We start from the raw sequence: 20352 nt of genomic DNA, 5'->3' as shown, positions 1-20352 counted from the left end.
GCTTCATATGCCTGTTTGTGAGTGCTATTTAAAACAAAGTCGTTTGTATAGTGAACACACACACAAACCAATAAGCAAGCAATCGTTTGTTAGTTTCGATTAAGCAAGAATATTCCTTTTATAATTAAAGGAAACATGTAAAAAATATTTTTTAACTATTTTTCATTAACTTGCGTAAAATGTCATTAGAAAATACATATTTTTCATTTATTTTTCAAATTAAATGAAAATAAATAGCATTTTCATACGTTTTTGGAGTATAATTTTTTGCCAAAATAAAGGTGAAAATGCTTGTATTTTCTTCATTTTTGAAGTAAAATCTAAACAAATGTATTGGACAACCTTAAAAAAATATTTTTTAATAAAAAAAATAATAAAAAAGTTGGACGATGCCAACAACACGCGGTGTTCCCAAGCGGTCCCCCATCTAAGTACTAACCGCGCCCGACGCTGCTTAATTTCGGTGATCGGACGAGAACCGATGTACTCAGCGTGGTATGGTCGTTGGCAAAGAAGCATAGTTTGTTTTGCTTCATATGCCTGTTTGTGAGTGCTATTTAAAACAAAGTCGTTTGTATAGTGAACACACACACAAACCAATAAGCAAGCAATCGTTTGTTAGTTTCGATTAAGCAAGAATATTCCTTTTATAATTAAAGGAAACATGTAAAAAATATTTTTTAACTATTTTTCATTAACTTGCGTAAAATGTCATTAGAAAATACATATGGTCGTTGGCAAAGAAGCATAGTTTGTTTTGCTTCATATGCCTGTTTGTGAGTGCTATTTAAAACAAAGTCGTTTGTATAGTGAACACACACACAAACCAATAAGCAAGCAATCGTTTGTTAGTTTCGATTAAGCAAGAATATTCCTTTTATAATTAAAGGAAACATGTAAAAAATATTTTTTAACTATTTTTCATTAACTTGCGTAAAATGTCATTAGAAAATACATATTTTTCATTTATTTTTCAAATTAAATGAAAATAAATAGCATTTTCATACGTTTTTGGAGTATAATTTTTTGCCAAAATAAAGGTGAAAATGCTTGTATTTTCTTCATTTTTGAAGTAAAATCTAAACAAATGTATTGGACAACCTTAAAAAAATATTTTTTAATATAAAAAATAATAAAAAAGTTGGACGATGCCAACAACACGCGGTGTTCCCAAGCGGTCCCCCATCTAAGTACTAACCGCGCCCGACGCTGCTTAATTTCGGTGATCGGACGAGAACCGATGTACTCAGCGTGGTATGGTCGTTGGCAAAGAAGCATAGTTTGTTTTGCTTCATATGCCTGTTTGTGAGTGCTATTTAAAACAAAGTCGTTTGTATAGTGAACACACACACAAACCAATAAGCAAGCAATCGTTTGTTAGTTTCGATTAAGCAAGAATATTCCTTTTATAATTAAAGGAAACATGTAAAAAATATTTTTTAACTATTTTTCATTAACTTGCGTAAAATGTCATTAGAAAATACATATTTTTCATTTATTTTTCAAATTAAATGAAAATAAATAGCATTTTCATACGTTTTTGGAGTATAATTTTTTGCCAAAATAAAGGTGAAAATGCTTGTATTTTCTTCATTTTTGAAGTAAAATCTAAACAAATGTATTGGACAACCTTAAAAAAATATTTTTTAATATAAAAAATAATAAAAAAGTTGGACGATGCCAACAACACGCGGTGTTCCCAAGCGGTCCCCCATCTAAGTACTAACCGCGCCCGACGCTGCTTAATTTCGGTGATCGGACGAGAACCGATGTACTCAGCGTGGTATGGTCGTTGGCAAAGAAGCATAGTTTGTTTTGCTTCATATGCCTGTTTGTGAGTGCTATTTAAAACAAAGTCGTTTGTATAGTGAACACACACACAAACCAATAAGCAAGCAATCGTTTGTTAGTTTCGATTAAGCAAGAATATTCCTTTTATAATTATCTAAGTACTAACCGCGCCCGACGCTGCTTAATTTCGGTGATCGGACGAGAACCGATGTACTCAGCGTGGTATGGTCGTTGGCAAAGAAGCATAGTTTGTTTTGCTTCATATGCCTGTTTGTGAGTGCTATTTAAAACAAAGTCGTTTGTATAGTGAACACACACACAAACCAATAAGCAAGCAATCGTTTGTTAGTTTCGATTAAGCAAGAATATTCCTTTTATAATTAAAGGAAACATGTAAAAAATATTTTTTAACTATTTTTCATTAACTTGCGTAAAATGTCATTAGAAAATACATATTTTTCATTTATTTTTCAAATTAAATGAAAATAAATAGCATTTTCATACGTTTTTGGAGTATAATTTTTTTGCCAAAATAAAGGTGAAAATGCTTGTATTTTCTTCATTTTTGAAGTAAAATCTAAACAAATGTATTGGACAACCTTAAAAAAATATTTTTTAATAAAAAAAATAATAAAAAAGTTGGACGATGCCAACAACACGCGGTGTTCCCAAGCGGTCCCCCATCTAAGTACTAACCGCGCCCGACGCTGCTTAATTTCGGTGATCGGACGAGAACCGATGTACTCAGCGTGGTATGGTCGTTGGCAAAGAAGCATAGTTTGTTTTGCTTCATATGCCTGTTTGTGAGTGCTATTTAAAACAAAGTCGTTTGTATAGTGAACACACACACAAACCAATAAGCAAGCAATCGTTTGTTAGTTTCGATTAAGCAAGAATATTCCTTTTATAATTAAAGGAAACATGTAAAAAATATTTTTTAACTATTTTTCATTAACTTGCGTAAAATGTCATTAGAAAATACATATTTTTCATTTATTTTTCAAATTAAATGAAAATAAATAGCATTTTCATACGTTTTTGGAGTATAATTTTTTGCCAAAATAAAGGTGAAAATGCTTGTATTTTCTTCATTTTTGAAGTAAAATCTAAACAAATGTATTGGACAACCTTAAAAAAATATTTTTTAATAAAAAAAATAATAAAAAAGTTGGACGATGCCAACAACACGCGGTGTTCCCAAGCGGTCCCCCATCTAAGTACTAACCGCGCCCGACGCTGCTTAATTTCGGTGACCGGATCGGACGAGAACCGATGTACTCAGCGTGGTATGGTCGTTGGCAAAGAAGCATAGTTTGTTTTGCTTCATATGCCTGTTTGTGAGTGCTATTTAAAACAAAGTCGTTTGTATAGTGAACACACACACAAACCAATAAGCAAGCAATCGTTTGTTAGTTTCGATTAAGCAAGAATATTCCTTTTATAATTAAAGGAAACATGTAAAAAATATTTTTTAACTATTTTTCATTAACTTGCGTAAAATGTCATTAGAAAATACATATTTTTCATTTATTTTTCAAATTAAATGAAAATAAATAGCATTTTCATACGTTTTTGGAGTATAATTTTTTGCCAAAATAAAGGTGAAAATGCTTGTATTTTCTTCATTTTTGAAGTAAAATCTAAACAAATGTATTGGACAACCTTAAAAAAATATTTTTTAATAAAAAAAATAATAAAAAAGTTGGACGATGCCAACAACACGCGGTGTTCCCAAGCGGTCCCCCATCTAAGTACTAACCGCGCCCGACGCTGCTTAATTTCGGTGATCGGACGAGAACCGATGTACTCAGCGTGGTATGGTCGTTGGCAAAGAAGCATAGTTTGTTTTGCTTCATATGCCTGTTTGTGAGTGCTATTTAAAACAAAGTCGATTGTATAGTGAACACAATAAGCAAGCAATCGTTTGTTAGTTTCGATTAAGCAAGAATATTCCTTTTATAATTAAAGGAAACATGTAAAAAATATTTTTTAACTATTTTTCATTAACTTGCGTAAAATGTCATTAGAAAATACATATTTTTCATTTATTTTTCAAATTAAATGAAAATAAATAGCATTTTCATACGTTTTTGGAGTATAATTTTTTGCCAAAATAAAGGTGAAAATGCTTGTATTTTCTTCATTTTTGAAGTAAAATCTAAACAAATGTATTGGACAACCTTAAAAAAATATTTTTTAATATAAAAAATAATAAAAAAGTTGGACGATGCCAACAACACGCGGTGTTCCCAAGCGGTCCCCCATCTAAGTACTAACCGCGCCCGACGCTGCTTAATTTCGGTGATCGGACGAGAACCGATGTACTCAGCGTGGTATGGTCGTTGGCAAAGAAGCATAGTTTGTTTTGCTTCATATGCCTGTTTGTGAGTGCTATTTAAAACAAAGTCGTTTGTATAGTGAACACACACACAAACCAATAAGCAAGCAATCGTTTGTTAGTTTCGATTAAGCAAGAATATTCCTTTTATAATTAAAGGAAACATGTAAAAAATATTTTTTAACTATTTTTCATTAACTTGCGTAAAATGTCATTAGAAAATACATATTTTTCATTTATTTTTCAAATTAAATGAAAATAAATAGCATTTTCATACGTTTTTGGAGTATAATTTTTTGCCAAAATAAAGGTGAAAATGCTTGTATTTTCTTCATTTTTGAAGTAAAATCTAAACAAATGTATTGGACAACCTTAAAAAAATATTTTTTAATATAAAAAATAATAAAAAAGTTGGACGATGCCAACAACACGCGGTGTTCCCAAGCGGTCCCCCATCTAAGTACTAACCGCGCCCGACGCTGCTTAATTTCGGTGATCGGACGAGAACCGATGTACTCAGCGTGGTATGGTCGTTGGCAAAGAAGCATAGTTTGTTTTGCTTCATATGCCTGTTTGTGAGTGCTATTTAAAACAAAGTCGTTTGTATAGTGAACACACACACAAACCAATAAGCAAGCAATCGTTTGTTAGTTTCGATTAAGCAAGAATATTCCTTTTATAATTAAAGGAAACATGTAAAAAATATTTTTTAACTATTTTTCATTAACTTGCGTAAAATGTCATTAGAAAATACATATTTTTCATTTATTTTTCAAATTAAATGAAAATAAATAGCATTTTCATACGTTTTTGGAGTATAATTTTTTGCCAAAATAAAGGTGAAAATGCTTGTATTTTCTTCATTTTTGAAGTAAAATCTAAACAAATGTATTGGACAACCTTAAAAAAATATTTTTTAATATAAAAAATAATAAAAAAGTTGGACGATGCCAACAACACGCGGTGTTCCCAAGCGGTCCCCCATCTAAGTACTAACCGCGCCCGACGCTGCTTAATTTCGGTGATCGGACGAGAACCGATGTACTCAGCGTGGTATGGTCGTTGGCAAAGAAGCATAGTTTGTTTTGCTTCATATGCCTGTTTGTGAGTGCTATTTAAAACAAAGTCGTTTGTATAGTGAACACACACACAAACCAATAAGCAAGCAATCGTTTGTTAGTTTCGATTAAGCAAGAATATTCCTTTTATAATTAAAGGAAACATGTAAAAAATATTTTTTAACTATTTTTCATTAACTTGCGTAAAATGTCATTAGAAAATACATATTTTTCATTTATTTTTCAAATTAAATGAAAATAAATAGCATTTTCATACGTTTTTGGAGTATAATTTTTTGCCAAAATAAAGGTGAAAATGCTTGTATTTTCTTCATTTTTGAAGTAAAATCTAAACAAATGTATTGGACAACCTTAAAAAAATATTTTTTAATATAAAAAATAATAAAAAAGTTGGACGATGCCAACAACACGCGGTGTTCCCAAGCGGTCCCCCATCTAAGTACTAACCGCGCCCGACGCTGCTTAATTTCGGTGATCGGACGAGAACCGATGTACTCAGCGTGGTATGGTCGTTGGCAAAGAAGCATAGTTTGTTTTGCTTCATATGCCTGTTTGTGAGTGCTATTTAAAACAAAGTCGTTTGTATAGTGAACACACACACAAACCAATAAGCAAGCAATCGTTTGTTAGTTTCGATTAAGCAAGAATATTCCTTTTATAATTAAAGGAAACATGTAAAAAATATTTTTTAACTATTTTTCATTAACTTGCGTAAAATGTCATTAGAAAATACATATTTTTCATTTATTTTTCAAATTAAATGAAAATAAATAGCATTTTCATACGTATTTTTTAATATAAAAAATAATAAAAAAGTTGGACGATGCCAACAACACGCGGTGTTCCCAAAGAAGCATAGTTTGTTTTGCTTCATATGCCTGTTTGTGAGTGCTATTTAAAACAAAGTCGTTTGTATAGTGAACACACACACAAACCAATAAGCAAGCAATCGTTTGTTAGTTTCGATTAAGCAAGAATATTCCTTTTATAATTAAAGGAAACATGTAAAAAATATTTTTTAACTATTTTTCATTAACTTGCGTAAAATGTCATTAGAAAATACATATTTTTCATTTATTTTTCAAATTAAATGAAAATAAATAGCATTTTCATACGTTTTTGGAGTATAATTTTTTGCCAAAATAAAGGTGAAAATGCTTGTATTTTCTTCATTTTTGAAGTAAAATCTAAACAAATGTATTGGCCCAAGCGGTCCCCCATCTAAGTACTAACCGCGCCCGACGCTGCTTAATTTCGGTGATCGGACGAGAACCGATGTACTCAGCGTGGTATGGTCGTTGGCAAAGAAGCATAGTTTGTTTTGCTTCATATGCCTGTTTGTGAGTGTCATTTCAAGTTGTGCCGAATTACGCTAAGTCTTTTTGATTTGAGAAGTGAAAAGAAGGCATATGCTGAGTGATGTGGTACTGTTATTCTGACGTAAAGTTTATGACAATTGTTATCGATAAATGAATGCCGATAAGTTGCTCATCGATGCATGTACTTGTTTGTATCAGCTGATTTCCTTTTTTTCATCTTTCTAAACAAAACAACCAAACTTTTGTTTATTGTTATTTGGCATTTTGTTTGTATCTTTTAAGCGGTGTAGTAAATCTTCCAATTCAATAGTAATTCGATTTTAATCGTCTATGGGGCAAATATTTTTATAAATAGTCAAAGCTCATTTAATGGCCTCGAGCTGCAAGTGTAAGTTGATGGAAATCAAGGACAGTTGATGCAGTTCCTATAGCGGATGGAAATCAAATAACTGGACATGTTACACCAAATGTGTTTCTAACTGTATACCGATGCCAATAGATATCTATGTATATTAGCCTAAATTTGGGTTTCCAAACGTGCATCTAGTTCATAGAATACATTTATAGAAGGACGAGGCGATGATTTGAAGTTATTGCATCTGCTTCAATATAGATTTTGTTGAAAGGGTGAGATTTAAAGTAGTAGAACGTTTGTTTTGATATACCCCGATTACCAACAAACCTATTTCCGGCATTAAAATTATAAAATACACATTAACAGAACATGTAGTTCCATCTATCATCAATGGTATAATAATATCGCATTCAGCAAGTAAACAAATTGCTAGATGAAAATTTCAAAGCGTTCTCGTGACATCTCCAAATCGGTTAAATGTTAATTAGAAATAGAAACTTACATGCTTTCCAAATCGTATTTTGCACTTCCTCATCCACTTACTGAGTCTCAAAATCTCCACGTTCAAAATAATTATCAGTAATATAGTAATTACGGCTTCAGCAAAACAATTTAAGCCCAGTTCTTTTAATGAATTCACAAAATTTTGAATATTTATCGAATTAAAATAATAAATAATTTTATAATAAAAATTAAAATGGCATTGCTTGCTGTTGCTTCTAGATTTTTATACCCTATACAACAATGTTGTCAGGGTATTATAGCTTTGTGTTGCTCCCAAGAGTTTGTAACGCCGCGAAATATTGGCCCTAGACCCCATTTTTTAGTATACTGATCGTCATATCGTAACTGAGTCGATCCAGACATGTGTGTCCTTCCGTCTGTCCACTACAATTTGTTATCACGATGTTGCAACAGTTATGGACCAATCCACGAAATTTAGTATGTAGGTTCGGTTAGGGCCAAAGAAGACCCCTATGGTTTTTGGTAATGATTTAGGCGTTGAACCAAAAACATATTTTTTTCTGACCGCTCTAGAGTCCACAATTTAGCGGGTCAAAGGACCCAAACTTTTGTGTGAAAAATTCCATTCTGTGGCATATATTTTTACTTCTGTAAACCGGAGAAGATGACAGAATATCTAAGAGGAGTGGTTGAACTACAAATTAAATCAATACCAATTATATGGTTGTATGTACTCGTATAGATGAGTTATACGTAAATATTTACGTATAATATCCCTATTGGGATCTTGTTTAATTGCGCTGGGCGTTTTGAAATTTTATACGAAGTTCCGTTTATGGACAGGGACGACTTCTATAATTTTCGGTGATGATCATATGCTATTTAGGTGAAGAAATTGACCGAAACATTATTTTAAGTTTTCTGGTCGCTTTAGAGGCCACCGAATTTCATATGTTTAATACAGGGAAGGGGATCTAGTCAACTAATTAAAATAAAATGGCTGTTGATAATGATCTATTAATATTTAGCTGGTCCAATGAACACAGATTTTGTGTGAAAAATAACAACATTTTAATCCTTTGGGGTAATTGTTCTCACCGAGAAAATATACAGAAAATATGGTCTTAATCTAATAATGTATTTGTAGCAAAATTATGCTTAGATCGTTTATTAGGTTTGTCTGCGTACATTTCCATTCATATTTACTCTGTAACTTATATCATTTAAGAGAGATACTCAAACCAAAAAGTAATACAAAAGTAAAAAGATAGCATCAAGTAATATTTTAAATCTCGTTAACACATTCCCTTTAATATACATACAATAAAAATAATATCGATACTTATATCTTAATTTTTTCCAGCACATACTGAGATAAAATTGGGTCAAGAAAAGTTTGGACAGTGTGTATGCTGGTGATTTGATAATTTAATACCAAAGACTATTAATTTATTATTTCTGAAACATCAACGGTTAAACTAATAATGAATCCCTGCTATACATTAAAACATTTAAAACAATTTAGTGGGAATTTATTTGCCCAAGAGTTGAACTATACAACAATTATTGAAGAAATTCAACAATGTCTAAATTATTTCCAAGAATTTGAAATTGAAAGAGCAGTAGGTATTGCGATTGACATGGTTGAACACAGCGTGGAAAGTTGTATCCTAATACTGAGGTGAGATTTTTTGTTTATGTTAATAATTTCTAATTAGTTTAACATCCATATTTTTTAGTATTTTGAATCATGGCTGTAGTTTCTTCTGCAACGATCTCAAATCGAATAACAATGCTAGTGCACAACTTAAGTCAAGTGGCGTTGAATATGTTGTCTCAGATAATGTTAACTTTTTTGACGAAATGTCTATCAAGTTCAACGGAAGTTTTAAGATTTTCGATAAAACATATTATTTGGGAACAATAAAGACTTCATCATCAATCAAAATCGGTGGGCATGATGATATATGTTATACAATTAACACATCCGGTAGCACGGGAACACCAAAATTCGTACACGTCCCCTTTACATGCATATACCCGAACATAAAATCACTATGGTAAGTAAAATTGTAATCTATAACTATTTATTGTCAACCTTATAAATTTGTAGCTCTATTCTAGAAGTAACAGAACGCGATAAAATTTTACTTGGTTCTCCTCCTACATTTGATCCATTTGTAGTTGAGTTTTTTATGGCACTGGAAACTGCGGCCTCGCTGATAATAGTTGATCGATCATTACGCATAAATCTAAGTGAGGAACTATTGCAGAAAGTCACAATAATTCAGACAACACCATCGATATTTCGATCGTTTGGACTGCATAATATTCGTCAAATTTTAAATGCTAAAACATCTGTAAGGTAGGTTTTTATGCTCTTTATTTTAAAAATTGTATTTAAAATTATTTTTTCAGATGTTTACTTTTAGGCGGTGAAGAATTTCCTTCAATGCAGGAAATGCAAATGTGGCTACAAGTCGAAACATTAAGAAAATATTCAGTCCGAATTTTCAATATTTATGGTATAACTGAATATTCTTGTTGGGCTACTGTTAATGAATATATTCATCATCTGCATGACAATGGAAAACATACCATTGCCTTGGGAAAACCATTAGATGATGTAACACAACTACAAATAAATAATATTGACAATGGGAGTATTTTGCCATTTGGAAAGCCTGGTAGAGGTGAGCTGCTTATTGGTAGTTCTGTACGACGTTGCTATATACCACAGTTAGATAAGGATATTAACAGCCTCGAAAATAAAGAAATTATTTTTCGACGCACTGGAGACTTGGTAGAACGTGATATTGATGGCAATTTGTATTATATTGGCCGAATAAATAACTGTATAAAACGTTTTGGAAAACGCGTATGTCTAGGTAAGAATAATATATCCTAATGTACATTTTGGAAATTTAAATTGACCTAGTTTCCAAAAATCCAATGATTTTACCGCTCGATAAAGCGGTAAATGACAATGGGAAATAGACGGACAAATTCATCCCTCAATATTGTCCATTATTATTTGTAAACACGATACAGACCACAGTTATGGACCAATCTTCACGAAATTTTGCATGTAGAATGGGTTCTGGTCAATGAAGATCCCTATTGTGTTTGATAAAGATCGGTTAATATTAAGGGGATGAAGTGGACCAAATACTTAATTTTTGTCGGTTTTTCTGATCGCTCCAGAGTTCGCAATTATGGCCGAAACATTTTTACATGGAGAAGGGGATCAGGCCAAAGAATAAGCATGCCTGTTTTCATAAAGATCGATCCATATTTAGCGGGTCAAATGGACCCGGACTTTTGTGGAGTGGTTGACCTTTAAATTGATATCAAATATATTGTCGTATGTACACGGATGTGGGAGTTATACTTAAATATTTACAGGTGCTTACGTATTCATATATTATTTAGTAACCTATTACCACACTAGAGGGCGGAAATATAGCGCTGATCGCTTTTAAATTTTCCATGAGGTTCCGGTTATGGCCAAGGACAATGATCAGTGATGATCAGATTATAATTTTTTGTGTGAGTCGATGTCAGTAATATGCCGAACATCACAACACAACCCACGGTGAAGGCAATCTAGACACTTAATTAGAAGGGCTGTACTGAATATGAATAGTAATATTCGGAAATGTCAGTGTAAGGAAAATGTGCTGCTGACCTCTAATCGGGCTATTGGGAGCAAATATCACGAAATATTGTGCAGACTGTTAGAGTTCATGGTAGTTGTGTGGGGTATCGTTGGTCGGCCCCGTAAAACTGGTTATTACATTTATTTCGTTCTAAATTTTTTTCTCATTTTCAGATTCAATTGAAAACAAATTACAAACTATTTTCAACACTAAAGCGATATGTTTATGGTGTGATACAAGTAAAACATTATATGCTTGCTTTAATATACCTCTGCAAGAAACAGAACACGGTCAACAAAATCTACAAAGCCTGCTCAAAGACAACTTGCATGATTACGAACAACCGGATAAAATATGTTACATTAGCGAAATTCCATTGAATAAAAATGGGAAATTAGATCGCCAACAATTACTGCAAGATATTTTAAATGTTAAACAAACATCTTCGGAAACACCTTTGACAATATTTCAAACATTCTTGGATAATGTATTAGGTATTAAAAGTTTAAATTGCAATCTCACCAAAAATAATGAAACAAACGTTAAGCGCCTTAAACGTTGTTTGGATTTAAGCTTTACTGCTGCTGGAGGAACTTCATTTCACGCTTTAAACTTATCTTTACGTATAGGAGAGATAATGAAACGTTCAGAATCGCAACGCCAGTTATTGGAAATGTTACTTTCTTCTGTAGCAACAATACAAGACATTCTTGATTTTTTAAAGAATAATGACACAGCAATCGTTTCAATGGAGAAATCATTTGCTATAGGAAATCAGAGTTCTGCTAAAAATAATATGTTAAATATAAATTTATTATGGCGGGCAGATTTAAAGAAATGTGTTGATGCCTCACCATCTACAAATCATGAAAATGTAGTATCCGTTGGCTCTCATTCTCATCTGGTACATACCTTAAACACAACAACGGGTGAGGAAATTTCCCGACTACAATTATCTGATAGAATTGAATGTCCTGTTGTGCATATCTCCCAGAATCTGGCAGTAGTGGGTTGCTATGACGGCACTTTATATGGATTTAATTATAGAAACGGTAAAATATCTTGGATAATTAATGTAAATGGTATGATAAAAGCCAAACCAATTGTAATCAACGATCTTTTAATTATTGCTTCGTATGCCGAAGATTACAATATACATGCTTTTAAATTAAAGGTAATTGAATGTATAAAACAACAACAACAACACAAAATAATGAAATATAATCACCAATAATCACCAGACTCTATCCTCTGTTTGGCAATTTAAACTTGGAAACAAAGGTATATTTTCATCACCGCTAATAGTATCCGAGGACGCGGCTTTGTTTTGCAGTTTAGATGGTTTCTATGCTTTAGTAGACATTTCTAGTGGAACTCCCAAATGGATAAAACAATTGGAGTCACCTATATTTTCATCTCCTGCTCGTCTGGAGACTACAAACAACGAACTAATATTAGCCGAGGTTAAGGGAAAGGTTGTGGTCTGTAACAGAGACAATGGTAATGAGGTAATCGAACAATTCTTTTAGCAATAATATGAGATTTCAGCATAAAACAATTTATTTTCATTTCAGATTTCAACCTTTCGAGCAGATGGTAATATTTTTTCAAGCCTAACCCTACACCGAGATAATAAAAATCAACACTGGCAAATATTTTTTGGCTGTCATGACAAACACCTTTACTGCTTAAATTACGATCCTACCAAAATGCAGTTATCTTTGTTATGGAAATTTACCCTTAATTCGGCGATATATTCCACACCAATTGTTGCATTTAACGATACAATAGTTGCATGTTCAACTAAGGGTTCGATGGTGCTGATAGATATACATACATCTCAGCTAAAAGGAAGCTATGACATTAAAGGAGAAGTATTTTCCACACCATGCATATGTGATAACAAGTGTATTTACATCGGTTGTCGAGATAATTTTCTTTACGCACTTGAAGTACAATAAATATTTATTTTGTAAAAAAAGCATACATACATATAAACTCTAAATAATTACTCAATTGGGTTATAATCATGCTTTGCGTTTCTTTTTAACATCTTTGGCAGATTTTTTCAATATTTCTGCAGCTATTCTTTTCTTTTCCTCTAATTGTTCTAGTGTCTTTTCCCGTTGAGGTATAACTTCCTTTGAATACGATATGTTTGGACGTTTGGTTGGTTTTTTGAGGGGTCCTTTGGCTATTTGTGTGCTACTACCCGGCTCCACGGTTAAGCTCACATCATTACTAGCTTCTGTGATATTTGATATTTCTTCAGATGGTGTTTTCCGTCTGGTGGCAGGCTTATTGGATTGTCTTGGTCGTTTTGGTTTTGTTGGTTTTTCAGCAGCGTCATCGGAATCGTCTACTCCAGTCATTTTATTTATGGCATTTTGTATTCTTTTGCTAACCTTTAGTTGTCTTACGCTAGGTGACGCCTTCACATTGAAATAATTGCGAATGGATTGTTGCGTTCGCTTTTCATCGAGTTTCTTCATTACGGGCATTAGAATATCATTTGTTTTGTTTGTAGTCCAACCAAATGTTTTCCGAGCAAATTCACGCAATGACTCTACATCTGGATAGCCCCACGACAATGGTTCTTTATTTTCATCGACTTTGGGCGAGAGATACGCTTCGACCACAGCACTATTTGGAAAACCTTCGTGAATGTCAATGTTTTTTAGTTTTTTCTGTAAAGCTGCTCTCGTAGAACTACCCGGTGGGGCTGCTGATGTTTTCACTGATTGCCACCAAGAACGAAATTTTTGTAAAGTGTTTAAAATATTTTGAGCTGCCGATAATTTGGAGTCTGAGCTGCTATCGTATTTATCTTTTGAGGCGAACGAAGCCAAAATTTCGAGAGCAGTAACAGCGCCAATACCGTGTATTCCTAAAAAATAAATAACATATTTAATTTTACATTTTAAAGATGATTAAAATAAACATAATATATGTATGCAAGAATTACAATATTAAAAAAAAATCGGAAACAAGAAACCCTGAATTCGAAGGATTTTTTGTAATTTGAAGTACTGCCGAAATATTAATTCTCACAACAAAAGGTCGATGGTTGGTCGGGACTCTTATATGCAGACTCTTTCAAAACATGTACGTATATATGGCGACCGCGAAGAATTTTTTACACAGTAAAAAGTAATCGTTCGAAATGCAGAATTACAGTCACATACGTCGGTAAATGTGTCTTAAACATTTCGAGATGTTGTCAAGGGAATGACAAATTTAATAAGAATTAATTTATGCATGTATAAGAATTAATGTTACAATGTTTGGTCCAACTCGAGAAATTTTTAAATCGACTCCTAATTTTATGAATCTTATTCTTTATGCTGATATTATAATCATAATATTTTATTTACATACCTGTTGTATAATCACTTCCAACAAGGCATGCCAATTGTATTAATTTTTGACGATCACAGTTAAAATGTTTCTCTATTTGCTCTGAACGAAATTCCAAAACATGTTTCTTTTGATCAAAGAAATTCTTATAGACAGTACGACCACCAAATAACCATATATCACTATCATCTGTGATTGTGCCATTAGTTAACTCGACCAAGTCAAGAAATGCACATTGGGCTTCAGCTTCCATTGGTGCAATAATGTACGGAACACCAAAGAGTCTAAGCAGCTCCTGGCAATCGGAGTTCATACGTTGTGTTATAGACATACTCATACGATCTTGACGATTTCGTTCATTCTCGAGCTCACGTCTATCTCTTGCCAAGCTCGCAGCAATATCATTTAATTCTTCTGTCGTTTTCTTCGATTTTAATACTTCGGCAGCTTCCTTGATAATGTTCTCGTTTCGAGCAATGGTATTTTCTATGGGTTTGACGCCATCAATACTATTGTCCTCTGAGGTTTGCTCAAATAAAGATTTACTGGCTTTTGACATTTTTTTACTTGATGGCGATGGTGAGTTATTTGCACTACGGCTACCAGATTTCGGTGTTTTTCTTACAAAGAAAGGAGATTTGACTTTAGGTGTTATTTCTTTCTCTTCCTTTGTTATGGGTTTATCGGGCGTTCGTTTAACTACATAATCAACATTGAAAAATTCCGTTATTGCATGACTTTTTGATGGTGTATGCATCCTGGGTGATTTACTGGCACTGCCAGTCTTGGAGATTTGTTCTGATTTAATATCTACTGGTGGAGGTGTTGAAGACCTCTGATTATCATCACTGTCACATATTTCAATTACCTCTGGTTTTATATGCATATGCTCATCATCAGATAACTCAATAACAGAATCGCTTAATTTAATTGTATCTAAATTTATATTTTTAATTTCTTCGGCTTGTTGTTTCAAGTTATTAAGAATTGAAAGAATTTCTTCTTTTTTACATAGTTTAGGCTGCGGGAGATTTTTCTTCGATTCTACAATGCTATCGTTTTCATTTTTAATAACTGGTGGAGTCTCTGGTATTATACATTCATCATCATCTTCCCTGACACCACCATCATGCATCACAGATGTTTTAATAAGATCTGTGCCAGGAATATTAACACTTGCTAAATCAGAACTACATTTTGGTAAAGGTTTAATAGGTCTTGGTTTTGTATCCAACGATGAACTATCGAGATTTTTACTTTTAACATGTTCTTCTTCTTCCTTTACAGAAACTGTTGGACATTCGGGTGTCTCTGGAATCACGCATTCATCATTTTTAAAAACATCTGCAAAAATGTCATTCTCTTTTGATATTCCTTTTGTTAAGTCAACTGTTATTGAAAGAGATGGCTTGTTTTCCAGATCTTCGACTTCCTCTAAATCGGAATCTGTCGAATCTGAATCATCACTGACACGCAGCTGTATTTCTTGGCTTTCATTCGGGATGTTCTCATTTTTAGTTTTTCTGAAAAAATGTTAAAGAGGTAAACAAGATAAGAATTTAATACGTTTTCAGAGTTAACAACGAAAAAGAGCATTAAAATTCCTAAGAAACTGAAACTGTATTACAGAAAAATTGAGAAGTATTTTCTACTTAAAAAAAAGCTCATTTGAGGGATGACCTTGTGTAATTGGTAGCAAATGAATTCCCGGATTTTAATTCTGTTTATCTTGAATACCATTCGTGTAAAAAGATTAATTTTGTGGACAATAAAGACCGATTATCTCGAACTATTTCTAACAGTCACTAAATGCTGACTGAGTCTTTTTTGTAATGATATTAGTTTTCAACGAAAGTTTACATTTGTTAACACATAATTGTTAAAACAATTCTCACGAACTTCATAAGTCAATTGATACAATATTTTATCAAAGACAACTTACATTTCTTCAGTTTTATCACCATCTATCAGACGATCAATGTCCAGAGTTTCATCGCCATTTTCATTTACTTGAGTTTTTTCCAATATACCCTGTACTTCTTCTTTGTTCATGCCAGCATACTCAATCATATATGAACGTGCTGGACCTTTTGCTGCATTTTGCAATTGTTTACGCTGGTCTTTATTTAGTTTTATTACCTCGTCGGAATCATAATCATAATCTTTTTCATCGTACACTCTGTCATCGTTATCCTGTAGTGAAAGAGCAATTGCCAATTCCAAATCAGCATCATATTCACTACCTAACTTTTTAGTATTTTCTAATAATTCAGATTTACTGCAAACTTTAGAAGTGCTCGGTGAATTATCATCATCCATCGATTCTTGTTTTGTTTCACATTTCTGGTCGACACCACTACCGTCAGCCTTTTCCTCTTTTATATCCTCCTGTTTTGTCTTCTTTTTTAAATCTCTAACTAACAGAAATCGAGTGTGTTCACTTGACGATATCTGTTTGGTGGCTTTTTGTATCGTCTCAGATTCCAAAATCCCTTCTTCTGCGAACATGTTAGTCAGTTCTGTGAATGACAGGGCATTTTCATTTCCCATTTCTTTTTCCGCCTCTTCAAGACAGACCTGTACATCTCTGCGTTTCAATAGACGCTTCATTTGAAATGAACTGAAGTCATCACTGCGAGATGGTAGTTCATGTAAGCGACCCCATGAGGACTGCTTACGAGTTTCCTTGATGTCTACTAAAATGTCATGTCTAACATCAGCTGGCAACTGCTTAAAATTATTACTTCGGACATCTATAGCCAGGAGGTTGGAATTGTAAGAAATACGTGGATTTGATTCATCAAATGAACTATCCTCGGCAGATGTATTTGTGTAATCTTCTGTGGTATAAGAGTCAGTAAAGGAGTCTTCTAAACTGTCATCTTCGGCATTTTCACGCTTCTTAGAACTTTCAGGAAGTTCGGGTAATTTAAACATATCATCTATAGAATCATCCTTGTTTTGTACCTTTTTCTTTGAAGGAGATGTGAAAAGTAGCTCTGCATTTGGACCTAATGCCTGAATTACAACCTTTTCTTTCGCTAAGGACTGAAGTAATAAATTCTCAATACGATCTGCTTCGTTGCTTAGTTTACTGCGTTGTTGTTGTCGACGAGCCTATGAATGACAACAAAAATAGTGACTTCCACTAATCTGGAGGATTAAAATAGTGTACTTACAATAGTATCACGCTTTAGTTGTGGAACACAACCATCGAAAACAAATACCGGCTTAACACGATAATACATTAATTTACACAGTCGGTGAAATAGACCCAACAAATGAGCATTATTAAGAGCCGCTCCCTTATTATCCTGAAAACCTTTAACCACTTGATGCAACCAAATGGAGACATCTGAAAAGGAATAAAAAAAATAGTTTTAGTTTTTAGCATTAATTTCACAATAGCAAGAGAACTTACCAACCGCCAGAATTTTTCCTTCCAACGTTTCAACAGGGACAGGCTTCCCACATGGCTCAATCAATTTCCAAAGTCCCGTTACTCCCATTTTATCATGCAAGCTTAAAAATTAATAACTACTGCTAACAATACACATGCTTTGAAAATCTCGATTAAGAACCGCTTCCTCCATAATATTCACATTTAACAACAAACCCCCAAAAAGTGGCAATACAAGTAAATTGATAACAATATCAATGCTTCTTCGTTGTTTGGCATTCAAACCTATTGATAGCATTTAATATGCTGTGTTCCAGTATATGCAATGGTTTATGTAGTATTTCGTTGCAAGCTAACATTAAAAAAAAACATTCTAAAGGATTTTTTATTTAGGTTCATGTTAGTCAGTTGTGATAATCAAGATATTACCAAGGTCCTGACTCATTTTCGGTATTTAGAAGGTTTTATAAGCATTTTTGGTAAAATGTCTGCAATTTTTCATTGGCATGTACCAGTACTCGGCATTAGTTGTATATAACTTCAAATAACTAAAAAATCTTTTCACTAAGTCCTGATTTAGATTAGGCGAGTTTACTTGCGGCGATTCTTATCGTTCTCTTTTGAAATTGCCTCATGCGTCTATACAAGGCAAATCGGTTTCAAAAATATCTTTTTTTTACATTTTGTGACAATGTTCTGGATTGGTATTTCAAATTACTGACACTACAAACAAAATACACAAAACGAATTGCCTGAAAATTGTCGGTACGGGCAATTTTTTTCCAATTTCTATTCCCTTTGCCCCTCTCTCCTGCAAACAAAGACTTGCCGCTAGTAAACTCGCCCAATCTAAATTGGGACTAAATATGAAAACTGCCTTGAATAATCTTCAATAATATTATCAACTATCTCTGTGTAAAATTTCATCAATCTAAAACTCCTTGTACATTAGAACTTTTTACCGGGTTAACCTACTTTATGAGGATTTATTTGACATATATGCAAAGGAAATGACAATTGAAACCCACTGGGTTAACGAAATCCGGTTAAATGTAAACGTGCTGTAAGTTAATTTATTAGGCAGTAATAAAGGTTTTTCTTAATGTTATTATTTTACCACTAGCGGCATTGCATGTTTCTTAAGAAGAAAATAGTGAGCATGCCGATTTTAAAAGACATGCCAACAATTGGAAACTCGTGCCGACTATTGGCAAAAAGCATCATTTTACCTAATTGTCAATTTGCTCAATTATCATAAAAAATAATTCAAAATTTGTTTATGCTATCCGGAAGTAAACAAAATTTCGAAACAAATACATTAATATATTATAATGGAAAAACTGCACCCAGAATGGCGGAAAATTTAAAATGCGTAAATCGTTAAAGTGCCGACGATTGGTACACTTACTCTATATTATAGAAAAAACTCGAAATTTGCATCGGAAATCCCATATGTACTATATTGTTGATAAGAATAAAATATTATGGCGATTTAGTCACATCCGTTTGTCTGTTGAAATTACAATAGAATTCGCAATATTTTAGAAATATTGGCCAATATATAAGGGTATCTTAGCTTCCCATTGGGTGAAAAATCTTCCTATTTAGAGTGGCCAATAATTTTCAGTATGTTAAAGATTTCAAAGACTTTCTTCAAGCATTTCGCATAGTTTTCAGTATGTTCTAGGCCAATTTTCTAACCTGACTATCTTTAACTTGATATTTCGGTTTCGTCTGGCTGTAATTTACCATGAAATAGTGTCATATAAAAATATACCAATCGATTTTAAACTTTTTCAATATCTACCTTATTGTCGAGTGTATACAAATTCTGCCCGGATGAACTTTTAGTTGTTTGGATGCTCATTTTTCAGAGCATAAGCCACCAACCATGTACAACGGTCGAGTTCCCATATGCACAACGTAGGGTGGAGACTATAAAAATTTCGATACTAAAAAAAAATCGGTTCACATTTAAATAGAGCTCCCATATATAGTTTTGTCCGATTTTATGTAAATGGTGCACAAAACTCCCAATATTGGTCCTATTGAAACAAAATTTTGCACAGAGTACTGAATTAGGTGCAGATTGATACATGAGAAGTTTTTTTTTGGAATCGGTTCTGATTTAGATATAGTTCCCATATATAGTTTCGTCCGATTTGATGTAAATGGAGCACCATACTGCCTATATTGCTCCGATTGAGACAAAATTTTGCACAGAGTACTGAATTAGGTCCAAATTTATGTATGCGAAGTTCTGCTGGAATCGGTTCAGATTTAGATGTAGCACCCATATATAGTTTCTTCCGATTTTATGTAAATGGTGCATCATACTGTCAATGTTTGCCCGATTGAGACAAAATTTTGCATAGCGTATTGACATCTGTATTGAACCGTTACTGATGGTTGACGTCAGTCGAAGTTTTGTTGGAAACGGTTCAGATTTAGATATATCTACCATATATAGTTTCGTCCGATTTTATGTAAATGGAGTATTGACTTTCAATTTTTCATAAATTTCAGATTGGTATGTGCATGGGTTGTTTAAATTTAGTTCAAATATCTATGTACGTATGTAGTTAATTT

General features: G+C 33.1%; 2 protein-coding genes, 9 non-coding genes and 1 pseudogene across 11 annotated transcripts; 1 reads left to right on the top strand and 11 right to left on the bottom strand.

Moving 5' to 3' along the window:
• Nucleotides 1-390: 390 nt before the first annotated feature.
• On the bottom strand, nt 391-509 carry LOC133331135 (5S ribosomal RNA). Its single transcript, XR_009754372.1, has one exon. It is a non-coding gene; the product is annotated as a 5S ribosomal RNA (ribosomal RNA).
• Nucleotides 510-1149: 640 nt separating this feature from the next.
• LOC133331134 (5S ribosomal RNA) lies at nt 1150-1268 on the bottom strand. Its single transcript, XR_009754371.1, has one exon. It is a non-coding gene; the product is annotated as a 5S ribosomal RNA (ribosomal RNA).
• Nucleotides 1269-1678: 410 nt separating this feature from the next.
• Nucleotides 1679-1797, bottom strand: LOC133331133 (5S ribosomal RNA). The gene has a single exon (XR_009754370.1). It is a non-coding gene; the product is annotated as a 5S ribosomal RNA (ribosomal RNA).
• A 641-nt stretch (nt 1798-2438) lies between these two features.
• LOC133331132 (5S ribosomal RNA) lies at nt 2439-2557 on the bottom strand. The gene has a single exon (XR_009754369.1). It is a non-coding gene; the product is annotated as a 5S ribosomal RNA (ribosomal RNA).
• Nucleotides 2558-2967: 410 nt separating this feature from the next.
• Nucleotides 2968-3091, bottom strand: LOC133331136 (5S ribosomal RNA; annotated as a pseudogene).
• A 410-nt stretch (nt 3092-3501) lies between these two features.
• LOC133331140 (5S ribosomal RNA) lies at nt 3502-3620 on the bottom strand. Its single transcript, XR_009754376.1, has one exon. It is a non-coding gene; the product is annotated as a 5S ribosomal RNA (ribosomal RNA).
• Nucleotides 3621-4019: 399 nt separating this feature from the next.
• Nucleotides 4020-4138, bottom strand: LOC133331139 (5S ribosomal RNA). Its single transcript, XR_009754375.1, has one exon. It is a non-coding gene; the product is annotated as a 5S ribosomal RNA (ribosomal RNA).
• Nucleotides 4139-4548: 410 nt separating this feature from the next.
• LOC133331138 (5S ribosomal RNA) lies at nt 4549-4667 on the bottom strand. The gene has a single exon (XR_009754374.1). It is a non-coding gene; the product is annotated as a 5S ribosomal RNA (ribosomal RNA).
• Nucleotides 4668-5077: 410 nt separating this feature from the next.
• Nucleotides 5078-5196, bottom strand: LOC133331137 (5S ribosomal RNA). Its single transcript, XR_009754373.1, has one exon. It is a non-coding gene; the product is annotated as a 5S ribosomal RNA (ribosomal RNA).
• Nucleotides 5197-5606: 410 nt separating this feature from the next.
• Nucleotides 5607-5725, bottom strand: LOC133331131 (5S ribosomal RNA). Its single transcript, XR_009754368.1, has one exon. It is a non-coding gene; the product is annotated as a 5S ribosomal RNA (ribosomal RNA).
• A 3106-nt stretch (nt 5726-8831) lies between these two features.
• LOC133331130 (beta-alanine-activating enzyme) lies at nt 8832-12967 on the top strand. The gene is made up of 7 exons (XM_061539534.1): nt 8832-9028; nt 9087-9407; nt 9461-9712; nt 9766-10235; nt 11291-12180; nt 12248-12514; nt 12581-12967. Exons 1-7 carry the CDS (start codon nt 8832-8834, stop codon nt 12965-12967), a joined length of 2784 nt encoding a protein of 927 aa, XP_061395518.1.
• A 66-nt stretch (nt 12968-13033) lies between these two features.
• Nucleotides 13034-17872, bottom strand: LOC133331129 (DNA excision repair protein ERCC-5 homolog). The gene is given in 6 exon segments (XM_061539533.1): nt 13034-13893; nt 14385-15139; nt 15197-15829; nt 16234-17480; nt 17543-17718; nt 17785-17872. Coding segments are annotated over 6 exon segments (3759 nt in total).
• Between the last annotated feature and the right edge of the window lie 2480 nt (nt 17873-20352).

The sequence above is a fragment of the Musca vetustissima genome, unplaced genomic scaffold (assembly GCF_032173495.1).
Source record: "Musca vetustissima isolate MV318-11 ecotype Yass unplaced genomic scaffold, APGP_CSIRO_Mvet_v1 utg17225, whole genome shotgun sequence".
Taxonomy (NCBI): domain Eukaryota; kingdom Metazoa; phylum Arthropoda; class Insecta; order Diptera; family Muscidae; genus Musca; species Musca vetustissima.
The sequence above is the reverse complement of the archived record's forward strand: the minus strand, read 5'-3'. Positions and strand labels throughout refer to the sequence as shown.

Excerpts from the sequence above, each read along its gene's own strand:
- LOC133331130 (XM_061539534.1), top strand. The coding sequence starts at position 8,832 with ATGAATCCCTGCTATACATTAAAACATTTAAAACAATTTAGTGGGAAT. Across the intron at positions 9,029-9,086 it reads AGTTGTATCCTAATACTGAG|TATTTTGAATCATGGCTGTA; the intron begins GTGAGATTTTTT and ends CATATTTTTTAG. Across the intron at positions 12,515-12,580 it reads ACAGAGACAATGGTAATGAG|ATTTCAACCTTTCGAGCAGA; the intron begins GTAATCGAACAA and ends TTTTCATTTCAG.